The sequence below is a fragment of the Phaethon aethereus genome (genome assembly GCF_964289735.1).
Source record: "Phaethon aethereus genome assembly, chromosome: 19".
Taxonomy (NCBI): Eukaryota; Metazoa; Chordata; class Aves; order Phaethontiformes; family Phaethontidae; genus Phaethon; species Phaethon aethereus.
This window is the reverse complement of record NC_138595.1, coordinates 8,655,033-8,678,487: the sequence shown is the minus strand read 5'-3', so window position 1 is coordinate 8,678,487 and position 23,455 is coordinate 8,655,033. Positions and strand designations below refer to the sequence as shown.

The 23,455-nt window shown below is 56.3% G+C and overlaps 1 protein-coding gene across 1 annotated transcript in view; it reads left to right on the top strand.

Annotated features, from left to right (window-relative positions):
* The window catches only part of ATP2A3 (ATPase sarcoplasmic/endoplasmic reticulum Ca2+ transporting 3), a gene marked incomplete at both ends in the record, with an annotated part of 53,608 nt that overhangs the window by 4,935 nt on the left and 25,218 nt on the right, over window positions 1-23,455 (top strand). Inside the window, 5 exons of the mRNA XM_082008513.1 lie at window positions 14,281-14,298; window positions 14,739-14,821; window positions 17,961-18,065; window positions 18,806-18,944; window positions 22,670-22,750. Of these exons, the coding sequence (XP_081864639.1) occupies window positions 14,281-14,298; window positions 14,739-14,821; window positions 17,961-18,065; window positions 18,806-18,944; window positions 22,670-22,750 (426 nt within the window). The remainder of the gene's footprint in view (window positions 1-14,280; window positions 14,299-14,738; window positions 14,822-17,960; window positions 18,066-18,805; window positions 18,945-22,669; window positions 22,751-23,455) is intronic.

Sequence of the window (23,455 nt, the reverse complement as noted above, 5' to 3'; positions counted from 1 at the left end):
GCAAAATATCCCCCGTCCCCCGGGCTGATCCTCTTCCCCGGCGGCTCAGGTGCCTGTTTGACCTCGCTCCGGGCGCCCAGCGGTTTTGGCCCGGCTGGGCCGTCCCCGCGCAGCCGCACGCTTGCCCGCTCTTCGCCTTTTTAGCAGCTTGGGTCTTTCTGCGTGTTCTAAGCCTTCCCCAAACACCAGACCCAATTTTAAGCTATTGAGTCCCATTTCTACGGTCACCTCTCTCTGGGGTAAATCTCTGAAAAATACCATTGGTATTTATGTTGCAAGTATGGTTTGATTTTTTCTTTTTTCTTTTTCTTTTTTCTTTTTTTTTTTTTTAAAAAACCATTTTTCTTGAGTGCAAAGAGTCACCCGGCGCCTGGCGTCGCTTGTGCTTTCTGCCCGCCGGGGAGAATCTTAATTTTTGAGAAGCGTCCAAGCCGCTGCCTTTTCGCTTTGGGCTCGATCTCCTCCTGCAAACGGGCTGGTGCGAAAGCAGGAGGCTCCCGGCTGCCGCTAAACCACCCGTCCTGCGCGTCGGGTCTGTCCCGGCACGGACCCTCGCGTGCTGGCGCGAGGCAGGGCCGAGCACGGGCCACTTGCAGCGGAGGGGGGTTGTTTTCGGGTGGCCGTGGCGAGGAGGGGTGCAGAGCGCCGGCTGCGCGACCCCGCGCCCGGGGCGGCGTTGCCGTCGCCCTCCCGCGAGCCGCGGCGGCCGTGCGAGCCGGTTATGGAAAAGCATCCGCAACCCCGCGGGGCGCCGCGCGGCCCCGGGGCGCTTCGTTTTCCCGGTCCCGAAAAATGAGGTTCTTTGACGCTTTTCCACATATTCAAACCTCTGGAGGAGCCAGCTTTGATTTTTCCCCTAACACGCAGCACTTGCAGAGGCGGGTGGGACGCTGAGGCCCCTCCGAAATGTGGGATTTTTTTTGTTTTGTTTTGTTTTGGGGTTTTTTTTTTTAAGGTTTATTCTTTGTAAACCTCGAGCCGGATGCTGAGCGCGTGCGTCCCGCGCCTCTCGCCCGGCCCCGCTGCTCCCTGCGAGGCATCGCCGCGTCCAGACCAGCCACAAAATCCTTCTCTCGGTACGTGGAGCTTACCCGGCGGGTCAGCGGGTGCCCCGTCCCCCTCAATGTTTTCAGGGCTGTTAAAATGAGTATTAAGAAGTTATGAGCAGCACCTGCGCCGGACTCCGCGGGGAATTGGGGCACTAAAGGAGAATGGCGAAACCTCTCTCGGCAGGTAAGGCTGGAGCAGGGCGCTGGGTGCCGACGTTGCGCAAGGATGCTCTAAAACTCCCGTTTTTCGCCCCGAAAAGCCCGTTAAGGCGCGCGGGCGGCTCTGGCACGCCGTCGCAGCCGGCGGCGCGAGGAGCAGGACGTCGTCTCCCGGCTGGTCGGACGGGGGCTGGTTCCGTCGCCGGCTGGCGGAGCGCTCCGGAGGGGCAGGCGCTGGGGAGCGGGATGGGAGCGGGACCGGGACCGGAGCTGCCGGGCTGACGTTTTCGGGAAGCGTTGCGGGCACTCGCGGTCTCGGTTACAGGGTGGACGCATTAAGGCAGGTTGTGATTGTCAGGAGAGGCATGGGGTTTTCTGCGTGCTTTTTTAATATTTTCTTTCTTTTTTTTGCCTTTTCCCCCCTTTTTTTTTCCCCTTCCCCTTCCCCTGATTCTCACGGAGCACTCCCGGATGACCCCCCGCTGCATCTCAGATGGGGTGGAGGCGTCGAAGGCAGCCCCTCCCGCTCGGTCTGTACACCGCGGGCAGGAGAAACAGCGGATTCTGGGGAGACTGGGAGGACTGGGCAAGGTGTGAGGGATGGAGGAGAGGGGCCCGTGGCCGCTGCGGGTGGGCAAGCAGCAGCAGGACAGAGTCTGGGGCTCAGTCCAACCCAGTGCAATATTAATACTCAGCGAAACCCGGAAAGCACCAACCCCTCATCCCACCTCCGTTCATTATAGTGCACCTGATTTTTTTAATTTCTTTTTTTTCTGGTATTGTGACTCACAATCTTTTTTAATATCTTAGTGTCAGTAATAGTGGAGGTAGAAAGTATAACTTATAGTAAAAAAAAAAAATTACCGGCGGTTCGGTCGAGCTCCCGTCGGTACCGATTTACCTCGCTGGAAAACAGGTAGCAGAGATCTGGGCTGGAAGTGTAGAAATGTTGAAGAACTGGAGCCAAAAAGCAATAGAGAAAATTGTGGTTACTTGAGTATTTCCATGACGTGAGCGTGCGCCAGAGGCTCCTCCGTGGGCGGTTAACCCCTCGCAGGCAGGGCTGCAGGCAGCTGCCTGCTCTGCCAGCATCTGAGCAATGACCGTGCAGGTGGAGATGAGCCGTGCTGGGACAGGAGACTCGTTATTCCTGCTGGGATTAATGCAATTAGTGCTAATGGGTTTTTTCCAAGCCATGGCTCGGTGGGTGACTTGCCGGGGTCGAGCTAGTCGTCTCATGGAAGGAGGGTCGGATTTGGGTCCAAAGCGTCGCTCTTCTGAAGAGAAGTCGAATTAATCCTCGCCAGCCATTAACCCACGGCTGTAACTAGCATTTGCTGGTTTGCTCTGGGAACCTCCCAGTTCTTGAGGTTTGGCTGCTCGTTGTCGCTCTCCGAAAGCCTTTTCTCTTTCTCACCCGCAGAGGTGGTAAGTCCAAGGTTGGGCTGTGGTTTGGTCGCGACCTCATCCGCCTCCCAGGCCACGGTCCGCACCCCGGCGCCGCGCGGTCCAGCGCGTCCCCAGGCACCGGCTTCTTCAGGGCACGCGGTGGCTGAAATCAGAGATTTTGTACCTATTTTTGAAGTCTAGACCTATAGTACCCCCAAATGCAGGTGTCTCCGCTCTGATCATCAAAACCTTCTGAAAATGGAAGTGCTCAGCATCCGGCGGAATGTGCCGACGCAGGTCCTGGCTTTGCCACCTGTGCTCCCACATGAACCCATTTGAGATTATCAATACATATATCTCCCACTTGAGATTATTTGTGTGTGTATATATATGTATCCCAGTCGAGATTATATATAAAATATTTTTTCCCCCCACACTAACATTTGCAAGCCACGGTTGGACGCCTTTGACTATTTTGGACCGTTTTACGGAGGGGGAAGCAAAACACGGACGATAAAAAGATGTTTTTTTCCCTATCGAGAGCTGACAAATCCACGCCGAAGGGCGACGGCGCTCGAGGACGAGTGGCACCGCGCCGGCGGCCCGGCCCAGCCGCGCGGCAGGGTCACCGTCGGCGTTGGAGGTGCAATGTTTTGGGGAGGAAATCCGCTTCTTGCTCTTGCGTGTCCCCTGGGTTCCTGTCCGCGGTATTTTTGCTTTGGGTGTTTCCTGCTATTTAGCCACTAAGTGTATTTTAAGCCAGCGTGCGGGGGGAGGCGGGGAAGGGATGTGAGTTCATTGGGACCGAAGGGCAGGGCTGCGTCGGGCGCCCTGGTCCGGGCGGGTGGGTGACGCGGTGCCGGGGGCAGCCCCGGCGCTGGCGGGTTTTGCTCCGTCCCGACGAAACCACCTGCGGCGCATCCGCGTGGTCCCCAAAGCCGCCGGCCCTGGCCGTACCGCTCCCGGGAGCTGGGTGGGAAAGCTGTCCCTTGTGCTGGGACCAGTCCCCACGTCTTCCTGGGGGGATGGATGGCCACGGATGGCCAAAATGCCTTTTTTCGTTTTTTTTTTTTTTAATTCTTTTTTTTTTCCCCTCATCTTACTGGGGAAAATCCCTGGAGTCCTTGCCCTCCGAGCAAATGCAAGGGCTGTGTTTTGTATGTTATATATTTGCTTTATTCTATGGCGTTTTATTAATTTTGTTTTTTTCTTCTTCTCATTTGGAAACAGTTTTTCTTGCATTTGCTGCCGATAAAAATCAGTCATTTTTTGGGAGGGGTGTGTGGGTGGGGGAGATTCTCTCTTCTGCTTCCTTCGCTGCGGGGAGCAAAAGCACAGAGGTCCTCGAGGAGGACCCCGATTAGCTGAGCGGTGACTCCAGCCCTTCTGGCAGCCGCCGATGGCCGAATCCCCAAGGATTTGCCCCGTAAAACGTCGGCTCCGCTGGATTTTGCCGAGCAGGCAACGCCCGCCCCTGGGAGACAGGAGCCGGGGTCGGGATCACCCTCCCTTTCCCTGCCTGTTCGCGCTTTTCTTTTTCCGTTTTGCGACCCCCAAGTCAACAGCAGGTCTAAACCAAGGAAAATGTGGGGAGCGAGTGGGAAAAGAAAAAAGGCCGGCACGGCGGTGCGGGGTGGCGGGGGGAAGCGACGGAGCCGCGTCCCTGCCCTCCCGCTGCGGCCGGCGCAGCGCGTTCCCCTCGGCGCAGCGAGTCCTTTCGGCTTGTGCAGGTTTTCTGGGCTTTTGCACACTTTGGAGGTCAGGGACCTTCTGTTGCAGGTAAATGGAAACCCCGTCAGAGAAGCAGTAATGTTTTGAGAGAGAGATTGAGATCTGTATCTATATATATCTATAGCTAAAAAGTATATATATATATCTATCTCCAATATATATTGATATATAGCTCATATATATATTATATATATATAAGATTTCATCCTTATACACAAATGTATCTAGGTATCTATGTGTGTGTGTGTATATATACACACATATATATGTTATATATCTCTGTGTGTGTGTGTATATATATAATATTTCATCCTTATAGACACGCAAACAGATATTATACATAGTTGGAAGGAGATTATGGAAAAAGCCCGGATGGGACTCGTGCTTCCAGGGATCTCCGAGTGTCTGGCTGCAGGAAGGGAACTGCTTCGACCACACAGAGATGTGTGATCCCCAGAGAGTTCATCCATGAAAAGTATTAATTGTCCGACTTGCTCCTTTTTCCCATCCAGAAGAACAGATCTTTTCTATCCTACAGAAATTTTTTTCTTCTGATATAATCTAAACTAAGGGCAGTGTAGACTTCATTTTCCATGAAAACCCATCCAAGAGGATTGCTGAAAATAGACCGTGCTCTGAGAACAGATACCAGAGAAAGCAAGGGGAGGGGAGCCAGGTCAGCCGGGGCAAGCGGTTCTGCAAAAAAAAAATTAATAAACATCTCAGTTTGAGTTAATCGAGTTGAAAAGCAGCTCATCGGCGCCCGTGGGGTCGGGGGCGGAGGACGCACCACGCTGCACATCCACGGGCTGCGTTTTATCAGCCTGGTTTTATTTACCAGCAGATGGGAGATGGGTTGAGGTGCCGTACTCAAACTTTCCGATTTCACAAAGGTTTGCCGTGGCAGAGGCATTTCCTCCAGAAAACAAACAAATGGAGGAAAAAAAAAAAAAACCCCAAACCTCAACCACCTCCAGACCTCTGTGCTTTTAGGACGGAGTCGGCTCCCTTCAGCCCCGAGCTTGGCGCAGGGTCTCCTTCCAACCCAGTGTGCAGAGTTTGGGGTTTCCCGATCCATAAATACGCAGCCCAGCTCCTGCGCCGTGCCTCAGCCACGGGTGGCAGCGGGATCTGTCAACAAATAGATGTATTTTAACAAATAGATGCATTTTAACAAATGTATCTCTTTATGAACATATATATATTTTAAAATCTATCAAAATACCAGGTGAGGGTGAGCAGGTTCCTCATGTTGGCAGGGAAGGGGAGAAAATGCTGTTTGGATTTAAAAGCAATATCTTGTAGTTGGTTGTTTTTTTGGTGTGGGTTTTTTTGGTTTTTTTAATTGATGTAACTGGTTTGGGGCTTCGCTTTTTGAGGGGTTTCATCTTGCAAACCCCCCCGGAAGGCTCTGGTGTCGCACGCCGAGGCCGGCACCGAACGACGGGGCGAGCGCGGGGGTTACGGCGCAGGGGAAGGTAACCCCTTCCCCGCCTGCCGCCTCGGGGCGGGGGGTGCCGGCCGCTCTCACGCTGGGAGCCCCTGGCCCGGCTGGTCCCCGAGCCCCCCGCGGCGCTGGAAGAAGTGTCCCCGGAGCAGGGCGGCCGGCAGCGGGATGCGCCTGAGCGGTTCGGCCGCCGCTGGACGCGGCAACCAGGAGCCACCCGCGCTCTCCACGGCGCTTGGCTCGTGGCTTGGCGCTTGGTACTTTAATTACATTTATTATTATCTTTTATTTTTATTACTTATTTTTTATTTGATTGTTTTATTTTTGTATGCCGTGCAAGCGTGATACCCTCAGGGGTTGCTTGCGGCCTCACCGAAGATGCTCGGCTCAGTGTAAACTCACCCCATCCTCGGGGAGGCAGTTTTGGGGGATGCTATTCCCCCCACCGAGCCGCAGCAGCCCGTTGCTGCCTGCTGAGCAGCATCTCTACTCCAGGAGCAAATGCACCCTATTTTGAAAATGCATCCTTGTTTGATTTTTTTACCTGCCTTTTCAGCCCAAATATGCCTTTTTTCCTATTTTTTAGGAAAAAAACCCCAAACCCTAACACAGTCCCTCCTTGCTCTTCCCCAAGCCTTACAGGGTTCAGCTGAAAGGCACAGCCCAAGTTTTGGGAATTACCCCAAATTCCTCTCCTGGGGCATTTGAAGGTTCCCGGGGCCGTGCGCTTTTTCCGGGTGCTGGCAGCCGAGCTGACCCGGCATCGCCGGCTCTCCTGGCACTGCCGCCTCCGCAGCTCCCAGCGTTTGGTTTCCTAAACCCTTCCCCGGCGCTGCCAGGAAAATGTTATTAAATTTTCTGTCGCCGGGTGTTGGACTCGCTGCGAGTGGCTTATTTGGGGCGGCGTGTGGCGGTCCGTCCTGCCTGGACGGGGTTACAAATTCGCCGCAGCGTTTTTCCCTGGCCTGGCCGGTGCTTTTCTGCCACCGCGCTGCATCGGTGGGGTTTTGGCTCGGGGTGGCATCCGGGCATCTTATGTGATACCGCGGACGGCCGAGGGCAGGAGCCCAAAAGGGTGAAAAAACATGACATGGCAAAAAAACCCCCAATTTATTCAACGCTTACCACTGGGTGTATCAATGGGAAATTAGCTGAAAAATAGCTTTAGGGCAATAAAGGAGGAAATAAAATGGTATCTCTAGAGTGCAAGAAGAGGATATACTGAAATAGCAGCATGCCCCTTGGTTGGGGTTGTGGCAGAAGGTTCCCAAATGTGGCAGAGTCACTCCCTTGTCTTTCCCTGATGTTACGGAAAGGGTCTGCTCAAAGCAGAGATAAGGAGAAGCTAAAAAAAACCCAACACAACCCCAAAACTAAATAAAAACACCCCAGCGTAAGCTTTATTTTATTCACGCTCCTGTAGTGGTGGTTTTTTGGTGGTTTTTGTTTTTTTTTTTCCAAAACCTGTTACTATTTAAATGCAAATTTTTAGCTTTTCCACTCGGGAGCTGGAGCTGGAAATTCTTTCCACTGCGTTGGTGCAGGAGGGAACAAACCGCTGCTTTTAGTTTGCTCAAATAATCCATCCCAGGCTGGAGCCACGGGTTTCCTCTGCCCTGCTCCCTCCCACTCCCAAAACGATCCCGGGGATCCGCTGCGGGTGCCGACGAGGGATGGGGGGGGACGCGGCCACCGCTTGCAGCCCCATTTCCCTGGGGGTTTCCCCCTAAATTTCCCCAATACTTTATTCTTGCAAATGCCACGTGGGGACCGGAGCTGCAAGCCTGAGCGGTGGCTTCATTTTTGGGGGCAAAATGGGCAAAATCTTCCTCCCTTGTTTTCATAACATTAAGAAAAGGAGGGGGCTTATCGGTGGGGAAACGGTTTGCTTTTCACCACGGCACAGGGGGAGGATGCTCGGGGCCAGCTGGGCTTCGTGGCCCCGCGCCGGGACCCCCTGCACCGTGGTGGAGGGAAGCTCATGCTATCCAACGTTTTTGGGGATCAGCCATTTCCAAGAATAAAGGAAAGGGAGTTTGGGGTGGGTTCACACTGCTCCTCGACCGTCGGTCCGATGCCACGCTCCCACCTCCATCCCCGTTTCCCTCTACCCAGACAGTGGGACATGGTGGCGGTGGCTTATCCTTCAGCATGGGGACGTGCTGATTTTCCGGGGAAAAGGAGATACCGCGGGGCCGGATTTGCGCGGTGCTTTGCTGCTGTTGAGGGGCACCTCCGGGATAACTGCCTTTCCCATTCCCTGACCTGCTGAGGTAAGCTTAGCTGGCCAGAAAAGGAACAAACGAGCCTTTCAGCTTCTCCCCTCCGCCCACAGCAGCGGGGCTGCGGGTGCCCGAATGCCCCTATTCTCCCCCGGGACCCAGTCACCATCCCGGAGGGACCGATGGCGCCGGCTGGGTTCAGTGCCGGTGGGTTTGGCAGGGCAGCGTGAGGGCAGGACGAGTGGTCAGGCCCGAGCCCTGTCACCCGAGCCAGAAATTTTTCAGGCCAATTTTACTGCCAGCCATTTACGGCGTCCGGGCGCCAGCCGGAAAGCCGGTTGGATCACATCACCCTAAAGCATCGCCTGGAAAACGGCGAGGGCATTTCTGGCCCTTAAACCTCTGCTAACCATCCTCATGTGCCGCCCCGCTTGCCGCCATCCTCAGTGCTTCCTCTGACCCCAAATTTGCGTATTTTGGGGGCTGTGGATCCCCCAGCCGGGAGGGGCACGGCGCAGGCCTCGAGCAGGGACGAGTGCCGGGGAGTTACGGGAACAGCAAACGCCGGTGCTGGCCGTGCCGGGGGGTTGTGTCTCCTTCCTTTTCTCTTCCTCTCGAAGCGGCCCCCAGCGAGCGGCCATGCCGGGCAGCCGGCGTAGCCCAACCTCACCCAGCGTGCCGGAAGAAGCGGTTGCGAGGCCGTAAGCAAATGGGGTGCCGGGGGCCGCGGGTGCTTCCCCCGCCACGGCACGCCTGGATCCACCGCTGCCTTCGCGCGGGAGGGAGAGCACCCGTGGCTGTGGGACCAGCTCCTCCGGCGTGATGGAGGACGCCGGGGAGAGCCGGATCCTCCGGGCGCGCGTCGCGCTGCCAAGCAGAGCTTGGCCGTGGCCTCCCGGCACGAGGGCGGGGATGTTCCCGGCGCCGCGCCTGCACCCACGAGGGCCTTTGCGGTGCGTGGCGAATTGCCGCTTTCCCGGGGTCACGGGGGCTCGGTGCAGCTGTACGCGCCGGTTGCCGCAGCCGGGCGGGCCCACGCGCCGCGCACACGCGGCCGCCGCAGCTGCGCCCGCCCCGGGGACGCCATTTCCGCGCGTGGGCGGTTGGGGTGCGCGAGCCGCCGCTCTGCCCCTTCCCCTGGGCCGACCCAGCTGCCGCTGCGCCGGCCCTGCCCTCGCCTCGGCCCCTCTCGCCGCCGTGGGGGTGCCCCGGGGCAGCCCCCGCCCCGCTGCGATTCGGGTGGCTGGCTCCCGGGGTTTTTAATGTTCGGAGGGGGCTTTTTGGGTAAACGCCGAACTTGGCTCCGCAGCGTCCTTATCTCCCCCTCTCGCTGCAACGGCACGTGGTGCCCGTGGGCCCGGCTTCCCCTCCAGCCAGGCCAAGGGGTGCCGGGGCGCGTGGAGGGCGAGACCTCGGCCGCAGCCCGGCCTGTTCTGCAGAAGCTGGAACAACCTCAGAAAGTCCCTTGAGCTTCAGCCGCCCCGGCGCGTGCTCGGGGCCCGGGTGAGACGCGAGGTGCCGGGCGCTCTCCGGAGACGCAGCGGCGTTCAGGGAGCTCAGGCGTGAAGCAAATAACGTGTGGGTTAATTTAAGTAATACACAGCCGAGATCACTGCGCCTTGTCCCCTGAACATCAGCTAGCATCAGCACCATTAGCCTTTCAGCGTTTGGCATCCCAGACAACGCTCAAACGCCCGGGATTAGTTTGGGAACGCTGGTTTTTTTACACTTCTGCAGCTCCGGTGCGACTGAGCAAGGTGATGAGCAGCTCCATCTCTCCCTCCCCCGGCGAGGGTCGCAGCAAGCAGGCGACGGGCTGAGCTCGCGTTAAAACGACCCGGCGAAGCCTTTCGCCATTGCCCAACCCGGCAGTTTGCAGCGCGCCGGGGACGTACGGCGGTGCCGGCCGTCACCGGGGATGAAGCAGAGCAGACGTCGCTCCGGGATGGGATCCTTCCAGTGCAGCCAGTCCTGGGAAAGGCAGCCAGTTAAAATAACAATTTATTCTGCCCGGTGTCTTGCGGGACGGTGGAAGGATCCCAGAGCAGCCCTGCCTGCGTTCCTGCTTTATGTCGCAGGAGGAGGGCTGCTCTCCCAGCTGCGGGTATTTTGGGGGTTTTCTTACTCGTTTCCCTGCTTTCTTGAGCCCTTTTTCCTGCCTGTCGGCAAAGTCTGGCAATCGGCTGCGTCCCTTGGTTTGCCCATCCATTTCCCCTGCATATGGACAAAGAAATTAAAGGCAGGAAAAAAGAAATAAAATGAGTTCACAACATAGAAATTACGTGGCGCAGAGAGCAGAGCTGGGCGCAGGCGCGACGCTCGCCGTTACGCCCCGCGGCGGGCACCGTGCCGTTACCCTTCCTACATCCCTTGGTGGCAGAAGTGTTTCCCAGAAGGGAAATCTGATCTTATCCCAGGGAAGCTCCTGAACTGGTGAGGAAAATGGTATTTTGGTGTTCACCTTGCAGGATGTTTGCTGTTGTGGGTGGCATGCTGGGTCCAAGTGTGCACCAGGGTTTGCTTTGCTATCCGCCGACCTCGGAGGCAGTATCTCCTCGTGCCTCAGTTTCCCCGAAAGCGGAATGGGACGCGATACCTCAGCGCGCAATGGAGAAACGCTGGCTGCTGCAGGGCTGTGCTGCCCTGGGGATTTCTGATCCTGTTACAGCAGGAGAAACTCAAACGTTTCCTCAAAGCGAGCCCAACACCACCCTGTCGCATTTTATTTGTTTGCTTTGGCCCGGAGAGCGGCGCAGGGTCTCCCCAAGGGCACGAAGGCTGTTGCAGAGCCCCGGGGCAGCAGCCTGCACCCGTGTCGCCTCGCTTGCGGGTGGCACCCGTGTTTATTTACCTTTTCATCACCTGATTGCCGTGCCCCGCCGTGTTGCGGGTGCCAGCTTGTGAGCTGCCAGCCCTGTTTGAGTTGGCAGGAGCTGGAGATTAACCTCCAGCTAAAATAGCCCGACGCCAGCCCCACGTCTGCCCGTTGCGTGCCGTTAGAGCATCTCGTATCAATATTCCGTGGCTGAAGCCGGGGCTGCCTGTGCTGTTTGATAGCGCGGAGGAGAGCGTGCTCTCCCACCGGTGGGAATGGCCCTGTTCCCTCCGGGGGTTGCCACCAGGCACCCATCACCCTCTACTTCCCTCCAAAGCCGCGATGCAGAAGAGCAGGAGCGGCAAAACCGCAGATACGCGCCCGCAAGCCGCAGCTCCCGCACCGGGACTGCTCAGCTCGGGAAGCTGGAAATTTACGGTGCGAGTGGGTGGCCCCGTTTTGGGATAATCTGAGCAACTGTTATTGCTTTCTACCCTTGGGGTGTTACTGGATTTGTCGTCTGGCCATATTGGGGAGCTTGGGCACAGAGCGGGGTCCCTGTGCTGAGCTCTGAGCGCCGGCCGAAGAAAATGGGCTATTCAAGTGCCAGCCGGGAGTTTCCATTTCGGCCTGTCTGCGCTCGCCGTGTTGTCCCAAGGACACTGCAGATTTGGGCATTTGCTGGTCCCCTGCCTGCGGCAGGTTTCCCGGCGGGGTGGGACATCGCAGTGCCGCGGCTCGGTGCAGCGGTGCCAGCTCTGCTGCCCTGCCTGTGCCGCGGGGCTAGGTCACGAAAAACTTGGGTTTCGGCAAGTGGCAAGCCCTCTTATTTCTAGTGAGTCTTTGGAAGTGAGAGGGGAAGGCTGCAGCCCCAAAATGTTCCTGTTTTCTGGCAGCTTTGGCTGATTCAGACGCAAAAATGTGAGTTTATTGTGACTTTCTGCCCTTTTTCTTTGGGTATTTGGCGCAAAATTGGGCGCTGAGCTGCTACGTGAAAGGCAGTGGAAGGAGTCATCGATGGCAGGGGAGGTGCTTCGTTCTCAGGATACTCAGAATTGGGTTTTTTTTGAGATGCCTGCAGGAGCACTGCTAATGTTTGGGATTTGGTGCAAGCGATGGCATCGTGTCACTCTGCCACCGGCGGTATTTCGGCTGGCCGCCCCGCTGCACGTGTTTCCTCCTGAGTTCACAGAAACCCGTTTTCATGCTTTAATCCAGAGCTCATGCAAAGTCCCCGCTCTGCAAACGGCATCGCTGCGGCTCTTCATGCGAACGCCTCACGGGAGAAGCACCGAGAGGACCGAAACGGCGTTTCGGGTGGCTGCTTGGGGTGGAACGTCACCCCTGGGCACGCCGGCAGAGCCGAGACCTGCGGGAGCCTCAGCCGCCTCCCTCGGGGCACCCACCTGCCCCCAGCCCTCTCACCTCACACGTTCACACCCTTAAAATGGAGCCTGGATGGAAATAGCAGCAGCAGATCTCTTCTACTTTTAATTTTGGTGGCTCTCTGGGCTGGGGAGAGGAAGCCGGGGGTGGAGAGGAGCCGGCTGCAAGAGGGAGAAGAGCCACTTTCCTTCTGACGTGCTCTGCAGAGTGATTCGAAACGTTGAAGCCACTCCAAGATTTTTTTTTTTTTTTTTTTTTTTTTGCTATAGGAATAATTATAGGCATTACGTACTGGTCTGTCTGCTCCTTGTGATGGCGGGGGATCGGAGTAGCCTTTTCTAGGACGGCTTAAAAAACCTCGTAGTAAGTGTCTCCGTGAGCACTGAGGAGCTGGTGCAGTTTGAAGCGTAAACACGTTCAGGCTTCTTGTTTTCGCTGGTTTGTTCAGTGAAGGTTGGTTTAGTTTTGTTTGGTGGTTGGTTCGGGTTTTTTTTCTGTTGTTTTTTTTTTTTCATCATTTCTCTGAATGAAAATAGATGGTGGAAAACAGCCGAGCAGGTTTCGCTTCCTGCTGTTGCTCAGGGCTCTGTGCCGGGGGTGCCCGGATACACCCCAGCTTTGGCCCAGCGATGGGGCATCGAGCGTGTCTGCCTTGAGCCGATTCCTCTGGAATTTCAGCCGGTCCCTTATTCCCTCCCAGAAATGCAAGGAGTTGGAGGGACATCTCGGTTTATTATCACCCCTTGGGGCACAGAAGTAGGTGGCAGGCAGCAGAGGCTTTGGGACAGCGATTCAGGAGGTTTCTGCCTGAATTCTTCCCCATTTGGGACTGGGGGTTTCTGCCTGGTCCCCTCCTGCCCTGGAGCACCGAAGGATGGAGGCAGCAGGTACCTGTCGCCGCCTCCGTCCCCGTGTTCCGCAAGGGGCGGTGGCAGTGCCCTGGTGCCGCGTCCCCGCGGTGCTGGTACCCCGCTGGCCCTCGCAGCGCTGGGCGGTGCCTTTGAGCCATCAGCACAGCCCTCCTGAGGCTGCGGCTTTGGTTTCTCCATCCCCAGCAAGCTCTGCTGTGCTCAGCAGGTCCCGGATTCCCTTTGCCGTGAGGCAGCTGCAGCGTCCCTATTCCGGACAGAGGTTTTGGTCCAGCTGCCAGCTCCCCTGGGAGCTGCTCTGTGGGCAGCCAAAGGGCTCACCGCAAATGCGGAAACAGTGGGTGCAGAGACACCCACCCATGCCAGCACCCATCAGCAGCCAAAACTGGAGGGAGGTCACTCCTGAGACCTCCCTGTGCGCAGGACCTTGCAGTCCTTGGCCAAGCCTTGCCGCAGCAGGGCCAGCGCATCCGTTGCTGCACGGGTGAGGAAGCAGGAGCGATGCTCTCGGCGGGTCCCGCGGTTTGCGCATTGCCCAGCGGCCGTGGGTCCCTTCGGTGCAGGTGGCGTGTGAAGGTAATGGTCATCCCGCGGGGACGTGGGAGTCTCGGGGAGACAGTGGCGGGTGTTCAGGAGCCCGTGGGGTTTTTTGAGGTTGCGCAGATGACCAGGCTTGGGTTTGGCTGGGAGCAGCGTGGATGGAGGCGCCGCACCCTCCGGCGCGGATTCAGGAGGACAGCTTGGACCAGCTGAGCATCAGCCTTGGATTTCTTCCTAGAGCGCTGCAGGCTGTGAAGTACAACCGATTAATAGGAAACGTGGTCTGAAAGTTACAGTCCCCAGCGGGTCCATATTGGGTTTCTGGCAGGGCGTTTTATGGGATGGTTGGACCTCTGTGTCCTGGATTTGGAGAGGTTAGCTCCTGAGGATTCTCAGCTCTTTGGGGGGCGAGTATTTTTCAGGCAGGCTGAGTGCAGAATAAACGCTGCCAGAGCCACTTGCAGCAGGGAAATGATGGGGTGTCAGGCTGTGAAGTTCGAGGATAAGTTGTCGTGATGCATCCAGGACAAGTTGCATCTTGGGGTACTGAATGGACTGCGGGGGTCTAAGGGAAAGGATTGCCAGTCTGGTCCCAAATCACTGATTAATCTTTTTATTTTTATAATTTTCTACTTTCTGTCACGCTTGCTGGGCTGCCGATGGAAACCCGCAGAGCTCCCTGCAGAAGAAGGTAAGTCACGGGCTGGAAGGGAGGGTGGGTACAAGCCTTGAGTCCGGGTGAGCAGTGCTGGGATGAGGCTGCCGGAGGAGGGGGGAGTCCTTGGGGTCTTTTAATCTTTATTTTAATCCCAGGGAAAGCTGGGTGGACAGCAGAGCTTTCCTCTGGCAGCAAGGCTACCAGCTGTGAGTAGAAACACAGAGGATTTGGTTTCTGTAGTTAAAAATGGACATAGTAAACCCAGGCCAATGCCAGAAGTGAAGGTGTATAATATTAGAGAGAAAAATCCCTCATTGCAGCACCGGCTGCCCTCGCTGATGCCCACGGCCAGCGGGTGCCAGAGCAAGCGGTGAACAGGGTCCTCTTGGTCTTAGTGGCCTCAGTGGTCTAAATTACCTGTCTTCTGGGGTTTTTTTGAGCACTGATTGCTTGGCTTCATGTTTTCCCACCAGGAAAGTCCCTCTGGGAGCTGGTGCTGGAGCAGTTTGAAGATCTCCTTGTCCGCATCCTTTTGATGGCAGCTTTTCTGTCATTCGTAAGTACCCCAGGCTTGGGGATGGGCACCTTCCGGGGCACGTACGGACCCGGGTGGCAGCCAAATAGCAAAGGAGCCAGAGGAAGGTGCATGTTGGATGAAGGAGATGTACCAGAAGTGGTTTTCTGGAGCACAGTGACAATATCCTTGTATCTACTTAAAAGATGAGACAATAGGCTTTTTTAAGTAATGCTGATCCACCCAAAAGTGCTATCAAACAACTACCTGGTTTTTCTTCTGTTTCCCCAAGACTGTACCAGACAAAGGCAGAAAAGGGCCCTGGAAACATTCAGTCCTGGGCACGTTTTGGTGGGATGGGTGTTGGCCCTGGGCACCACGTAGGATTAGGGTTAGGATTTGGAGAGAGTAAGCGTAGAGCCCTAGTGAGAGTGGGGCTGTGAAAGGGCTGCCAAAGGCAGGTGAGCTGAAAGCTTTCAGTCCTGGGCTGCTTTTTCCTGTGGTCCATAGTTTTCTGTTACTGTTTGCAGACCCTACCTGAGATAGCGCAGGTCCTTAGGATGGGTCTCTACCTCACTGCAAGATTTTTATCAACAAAGTTTCCTATGTTTTTAGCTTAGAAGGTACTGTTGTTATTATCTCTATTAGCTCCCCTCTAAATCCATTATATGTTTTCCCTTCATCATTTTTGATGCTGTCAGCTTTCCTGCCCTCGGTACGTGCAGCCATGGCCAGTGTCTGGACTGAGATCTGTGCTCAGGCTCTTCACTGAGTTAGGACCCAAACTGCCTATTTGCAAGTCCCTTCTCTGATTTCAATTCTTACTGATTGCTTTTCAATCCCGTCTTCCATCCCGTAAAATATGTCTCATGCCTCAACTTGTGTAGATGGTAAAACAGAAAGGGGAAAATTACCCCATTCTTTATTTTTCCCTTGGATATTTTTGAAAGTATTAAGTTGCAGCATGACCAGATCCATGTCAGGATCCGCCAGAACAGAGGACGCTGTCTCTGACATGTGGAGATGTGCCTGTCCACGGTGCAGATACATTCCCAGTGTAATGGCCAAGCCGTGTGTCCTCAGGGTTGCACGAGGTGCTGGGAGCTGGGGCGTCCCGGCACCACCTCCCTGCATGCCTGGAGAGGCTGCCAGGACGTCACACGGCTTGATTTTTCATAGAATCACAGAATCATTAAGGTTGGAAAAGGCCTTTAAGATCATCAAGTCCCACCGTCAACCCACTCTTCCTGGCCAGAGTTCTGGGTGCTGAGAGGTGAGGGCAGTGCTTCAGGTGCCTAAAGCCCACTCAGGATCTCCACGTACCACCTTCACCTCCGTCGGGGTGCAGGCAGCGGGGCAGGCACCTGCCTAAAGTGTGCACATTTGCATAGGCAGGCAAAGACAGGGCTGGGAGTGTTTCCAAAGCCTGCGTGGCTGCCCTCCTAGGAGTGAAGTCCCCATCCCAGTGCCCTTCTGCTCATTTTCCAATTAAAAATGAAAATCCAAGCTATTTAATTTTTTCAAATTTTTTTCCCCTCCCGCTGGCTGAGCAGGACTGGCAGTGTTTCGGCTGCCTGTGTGGGAGATGCCTCCTGCCTGCTGTTTGCTGCCTTCCCTTCATGGCCACATGGCTGGGAGGGTTCAGAGACCCCAGGCTGGTGATGCCCAAGCTGGTGATGCTCAGGGCAGCTATCAGGTACGGCTGGGCAGAGTGCAGGGCGTGTGGCTCCCCTTTAAACCTTTGCCAACGTGTGGGGCAGGGAGAATGCCCGCTGAACAAAAAGTGCCTCCCAGTGCGTCATGCAGCAGGAAAACGTGACGCTGTGTTGGGGTAATGTCACGTTAGGATTGGGTTCTCCTTGTGCTCAGCAGGGAGTGAAGCCCAGCCCGGGCTGCTCCTGCCACTGCAGTGTGGTGCCTTCAGCGTGGTACCATCCAGCTGCTTCTCCCCCAGAGGGTGTTACTGCTCATCTTCAACCATGTCCTTCCTCAGCGGCGCATCTCCAGTGGGGCTCTTCTCCCACCTTTCCCGGGGGAGAGGCTGCATCCCTCCGTGCCTTTCCCAGGAGGAGCCATGATTCACCCCCAGCACCTCCTGTGAGCACAGAGCAGCTTCTCCCAGCCGGCGGCGGGCGCATCACCAGGCTCGGTGCGCCGGCGCCTGCGAGCGCTGCTGACCTCCTCCACGCTTAATAATGCCGAGAGGTCGTGTGGGATCAGCTAAACTCAACGTCCAGGTGGTAGCAAAGCTGCCTTTATGGGTGGCACTGAGTCATTGCAGTATGAACCCCTTTGTACTTGCACCCTGTGGTGCCTTGGAAGTGCTCGTCACCAGCAGCTCCTCGCTCCCCGGGTGCTGATTTGAGCCTTATTTGTGGTGCCCACGTACTGAGCCGTTAGCTCAGTTTTGCCCACAATTTACCTTGGGAGCAGCTCTGCATGAGGAGATGTTTCCCACTTAGCTACTGGAGAAATACTTATTTTTTTGAGTATACTCAGGGTGTTTGGCAGCGGGATGGCAAAGCTGAGCCTCGTGTCCCTTCCTTTCGGATACGACTCGTGGGCCGATGAGGAGAGAGGCTGGTCCCTTGCGATGTTCAATATATTCCCGAAACAACGTGTAGCGACCCATTTGCTGGTGAATTTGCAGAGCTGCTGCAATCTGCTTGATGGCCGAGTCTGCCACAGCATCCCCACTAATGGGTAAAGCACGCATGAACCCCTGTGTCGGAGGTCCTCCGTGCCCATGCCTCCGCCGCAGAGCAGCGAGGTGTTGCTATGTTGACACAGAGGAGGTTGACAAGCAGTTAAATGGAGTGAAAATATTTGTGTGTGCGTGCACGCTTCGTTTGTGGTATGGTATGGGGTCGTTGTGGGATAGAGAGGGGGCTCGGGGTGGTGAGAAGTCACAAGGTCAGTCCCTGTTCTGCTCCAGCCCTGCTCATTCGAGGCATTAGGTAATGCACAGCAGAAGGGTGCAGGCACCTCAGGTAAGCGCCAGCAGTGGGATATGGCAAGTCCACACCTTATGCGAACCGCGTGGGGCTGGCCACCACTCTGGGTTGTCTTCTCTCCAGCAAACACCATGTGTTGGTTGACTCTCGTTTCGGTTTTTCTTCTTAAAATTTTGGCTCCTGTTGTTTCAACCACGTTGTGGTCCTTCTCTTCTCTTGCCTTCTAGATCCTGGCCTGGTTTGAAGAAGGAGAAGAGACCACGACGGCGTTTGTGGAGCCCATCGTCATTATCATGATCCTGATTGCCAACGCTGTGGTAGGCGTGTGGCAGGTAAGTCGCAGCCCCCCTCTACCTGCCCCGCAGCTCTGCATGGCTGAGATGCTTCATTTGAAGGTCCAGGTGTTTCTTGCCACTGGAAACTCATTTCTCAAAGGTTCAATTTTCATGTCGACCGTGCTGCCCCATGCCCCAGCGCAGATGCTCTGTTGCTGGCTGCCTCTTGGCTCATTCCTTCAACCTTTCTTTGGCAACTTTTGCAGTTTGAGTTCAGTATCCTGCTCTTATTCACCATCCAGGGGAACGCTGCTTGTCTCCTGGCTGCGGCCAAATGCATTTTCCAAGGGAAACTTTTCACCCCATCCACCAGAAAGCTGCAGTGGCTGCTGCCCCTCACCTCACTGCATCCCTGCTGGGGGACGAGCAAACTCCTCGACCAGTGATGCTCCTTTTCTTGTGTATATTCACTTTAAGGCCATTTATTTATCTGCAGCTTGATCTGAGCTGGGGTTGCTGGATGGGGAAAAATACATCTGGGTGGGATATGCTGCTTCCCAAATCAAGAATGAGAAAATCAAGCTCAAAGGTCTATGCAGTGTCCTGGTGTGATTTAAGCCAGCAGGGACCATTTCAGAGCAACTTAAGAAGAAGACATGGCAGCTCCATCCACGGTGCAAATGGACGCCAAAGTCAGGGCTGGGGTTCGGGTGATCCTGTCTTCGCAGCGGGTGGGAAGGAGCCTGCTGGCATGAGCAACCCCACGACCAGCAGCTCTGTTCCTCCTCTGCTTGCAGGAGAGAAACGCCGAGAGTGCCATTGAAGCCTTGAAGGAGTACGAGCCCGAGATGGGGAAGGTGATCCGTGCTGACCGCAGCGGGGTGCAGCGCATCCGCGCCCGGGACATCGTCCCTGGGGACATCGTGGAGGTGGCAGGTAGGGTGCCATCACCCCAGGGTATGGGGTGGGATGGGGAGGTGGTGCTGGCCACTGACCACTGCTGACCATTGGTGGTGGGGCTTCGGTGACAAGCACCCTGTGGTCTGCTGGCTGCGGCCAGCAGACAAGGGCTCTGCTGCAGCATCTGGGCATATCTCCTCTGGAGGCACGGCCACCGAGTCACCTCGGTTTGCACGCTTGACACTGTAGTTTCTCTTTTCAAATCCAGAGATGTGAAATGATTTGGGCCAAAGTTGGGGCTCATCAGCCTGCGGAGGCTTTTCCCCGAGCGCAGGGTGCATATTCAGTACGGAACAACAGAAAAGAAGGAAAAAAAAAAAAAAAAAAAAGTGTATTTCTGGTGCAGGATTTGTGTCTCGGGAGGGTTTCCTCCAGCACTTCCCATTGAGCTTATTTTCTGAAGGAACTTTTAATTTTCCGGCAAGATTCCCTCTCTTTGGAAGCGGCTGTCCCATGCGAATCCCCCAGAGCGGGCGCAGGAGAAGGGCCGGCGCTGGGTGCCGCGCCGGCGGTGCCCGGCGAGCGTCGCTGCCAGTGCGGGGGTTCGGTCCCGCGGGCAGTGGCGCTGGTCCTGCCTGTGTGGGCAGGCTCCCTCGGTAGCTGGGGTTTGTTATCTGGGGAGGGTGAGAGGCAGAGGGGACCTGCTTTTGGTCCCCGCTTGGATTGTCCCCCCAACCCTTCTGTCGGGGCTTTGCATGCCGCGAAGGATGCCTGGGGTTCTCCTGCCTGCCCCACCAGAGGATACATTTCAATTATCCCATTTTGTTTGTTCGTTAAACGATGCTGTAAACCCCCAGAGCCGCCAAACTAATCCTCTCCTTTCCTCCTCGTGGCCCTGCTAGTGGAAACATGCTGCAATCCCTCCTGCGCCCAGCCAGCTCGCTGTTATTTATGTCTTCCAGTTGGGCTTCAGCTGGAAGATGAACGTAAAAATAATGCAGGGAGGATCAAGCGGAAGGGTGCCAGCCAGGTCCTCAGCTGGGCGAGCTGCCCAAGCCAGCTCTGGCAATGCTCTCCTGCTGCTGACCCGGCCTCTAATTAAATTAATTCATTATTAATTAAATTCTGCCACCTTTCCCCAAATCAAGTGCTTGCTGCCTGCCCATCAAGGGCCGAATATTACTTTTTAACGGCACAATCAGCATCACGAGTGGGAGGGAAAGAGCTGAGCTCTTCTCTGGAGGGGCTTGCAAATTATTAGCAAATTAATTAGCAAATTGTGAGTGTAGGAGGTAATAGCAAGCGGCAAGGGTGCTGTCAGGCTGCCTGATAGGAAGGCGCACCAGGAGCAATGGCTTTGAACGTGCAGTGGGCCTCCAGGTGACATCCCGGGGACAGCAGGAGGGACTGGCTGCTGCTTGCGTGTGCGAACGCAGTAAATTTGGCAGCAGGGAGCGAACTTGCTACGCTCCGACAAGAGGAGAACGGCGGGCGCGAGCTGCGAGTTGGCAAGCTGTTTAAACCCAGCTGATACTTGCCCTTTTGTAACAAGGCAATCGAGGTGAGTCCTTGTGCAGGCAGCTGCGCGGGGATTAAATTCGGCTGCAGCGCCAACTTTCTGCCTTGCCCAAAAAGCGCGGGCAGGGCCTTGCCCAGGGAGCAACCTCAGGTGCTGCAGCACCTGCCCGCTCCTGCTTTGCTCGGGCAGTGCCGGCGGCCGCGGCCAGGCAGCGTCGCCTCCCGTTTTCCCCCCTTTCCCTCGCTGTTCGGCCCGGGGGAGGCTCGCGGTGCCTGGGTGACCAGCGCATGTCCTACAGCTGGCTAACGGCCGCCGCCAGGTCCTTGCAGGACGTCTGTCCCGCGCCGTGCGAGTCGCCTGCGATGCTGTCGCACGATCTGCCCTTGAGCAGCGGGTGCTACCCCTGCGGCTCGGCGCTGCCTCTGGATGCCGGCAACAGATTTTTCACCTGCAGTTTGAGCTCATATTTGCAAACCCTCCTCCCCCTTCCTGGGGGGAATTGGAGCTCTTTGCTCCCTTTAAGGTGCTCCGGCTCCCTTGAGCAGCCGCAAAGTCTGAGGGAAACATTTGGGGGGTGTCCTGTGAGTGCCTGTTGCTTAGTACCTCACAGCTCAGCCTCCCCAAAACGGGCGCGGTGAGGAGCGGGGCGGGTCCGGCCGGACGGCAGATGTTGCGCGCCGCATCCGAGAGTGCTCGCATCTGCAGCTGGAATAAATGGCTGGGCGGTGGAAGGATGCCAGCCCCCCTCCCACTGCACTCGAGGGGGTTTTACGAGCCCCAGGAGGAAGCGCTTGTTAAAGTCTGGGATTTGAGACGCTCGTTAGCGGCCAAGCCGGCAGCGTTGTGTAACGTGATGTAAGGCGCCGTGAGCCAGGGCTCTCTCTGCCTCAGTCTTTCCAAAGCGCTGGAGCGCGGTTGTGTCCAGCCGATAAGGGCGCAGGAGGAAGAGCCGCTCTGTGCCAAGGAGCTGGGAGGAGGAAACTCAGCGGGAGAAGCAGCTTTAATCAGTTTTTTTTAAGGAAGCACATGCGTCTCGGTGGGCAGCGATCGGCGGCTGTCGGTTGGTGGGGCTGGTTTCACCCCTAACCACCGTGCTGTGCCAGGACACCCACGGGCAGCTGTTTGTCTCGACCACGAAGGGTCTTGCAGTGTCAACAGCTTCCAGTTGGCCCATGGAGCCCTGACATGGGGTTAAAGAGTGGCATCGGGAGGCTCAGGCTGCTCCAAAATGGGGATGTTTTGGGGTTTTTGCAGAGAAGAGGAGAGACAGGGATGTGGTGGGGCAGGTGGTGTGGGGCGGCAGGCAGGGCCGCGCCGGGGCTTGGCTGGGGGGCAGAGACCGTGATGGATGCTTGAGCCTGCGCCTCTAAGTGCGGCGGCTCCGTGCCAAAAAGAAGAGAAAAGGTACCTGTGCTCCTGCCCGCTCGCCGGCAGGAGGAGGGGCGCGGGTGCTCACTGCCGGCGATGGTTAGGGGGGTCCCAGCTGTGGCGGAGGAACGCGTGTTACTGCGACAGCGCAGCCAGGGTGGGCGGGATGCGGGTCTCGCTGGGAGCCCGCTCGGCTCCTCTGCTCACCCACAGCTCCCACCTTTGCTGCTTGCCCCGGCAAACCTGACTCGAACCGCAGTTAGTTCTGCTCGGGTGGCGGGGACGGGGCAGCGCTCGCTCCTGCTGAATTCTGCAGAGGGAAGTGATGCTTGGAACGTGCAGTCGGTCGGTGGGAGAGGGTGGAGAGCGCCTGGCATGGCACGGGTAACCCCTCGGCCTCAGCGCTGCTGCCCGCTCCCCACGCTGGCTGCTTTCGTGCAAGGTAATCCTCTAAAATTAGAAATCCCTCAAGGTTCCATCACTGCACTGCCCAAATGCAACCGACAGTGCCTCTTCCCATCTTTCTTTTTTTGATGTTTAAATTTTACAAAATAAGCTTTAAATGCAGAAAGGAGGCGTCCTAGGGCAGGACACCGGTTTACCACAGGCTGGACCCCTCGTTGTGGCAGGCTGCGTGCTGCCGTGCGCCCACGTCACGTAGGGACACGGTGATTCACAGCAGAAGCCAGTCCCTGCTCTGGCGACCGGGCAATTGGAATAGAAAATGGAGACAGCAGGAACTGAGGCACAAACCGGTGGCCCTGAGCCTTGGGGCAGAGCCCGGCTGTGCTGGTGCGCTTGGGGTTTGCCGTCCCCAGGGCAGAGGGTGCTGCCGGTCCCACCTGACGGAGCTGCTCTGCTCTTGCCCTTGTAGTTGGTGACAAGGTGCCGGCGGACATCCGGATCATCGAAATCCGGTCCACCACGCTGCGGGTCGACCAGTCCATCCTCACAGGTGCGTGCAGGCGTGATGGGGGGGAGGCGGCTGCTGAAGGCAGAGCTTTCCCTCTGCCATCTGCCCTGAGCCAAATTTTGGGGCTGACGCTGGGCTAAGCGCTTTGCTGGGGTGGGAAATGGGTGGGAGAATGAGACTGAGGACCTGGGGAGGTGCCAGCATCATCTCAAAGTCATGGCACAGGCAAGATGCACCCGGTACTTGGGCATCCCTCCTGCAAAAGGTGAAGCTGTCCCGTGGCGCTTCACAAGGGGCTGCTGGGTCCCTGCCCACGCCTGCCGGGCGCAGCCTGTGCACGACGACTGCTGGTGCGCGAGGGAGGCCGCACGACTTCAGGGAGAGGTGACAATATTTTAGGCTTTTTCTTAAGCACTGGAAAAGCCCTTAAAGCTGATAATCTATGATATTTCAAAAATTCTCCCTCTGCTCTCAGGGAATGCCAGTGAATGATCAGACAACAGAAAAGGCTTCCGGTATTTCAGCTCTCTTGCATGGTTTTGTAAAGATATCGAGTTAGGAGACGGCAGCAGGGGAAGAAAATCGATCAGAAAAAATGTTGAAAACATTGGGAAAGGAGCCTGGTCTCCTTGAAAAGTGGCTTTGCATTAACTTATCTCTCCAAGGGCAGAAGGGCAAATCTGCAAACAAAATACAAACTTTCAGCAGAAGGGCTTTGGGCATCTTTCCTATTGCGCTATCCTACAA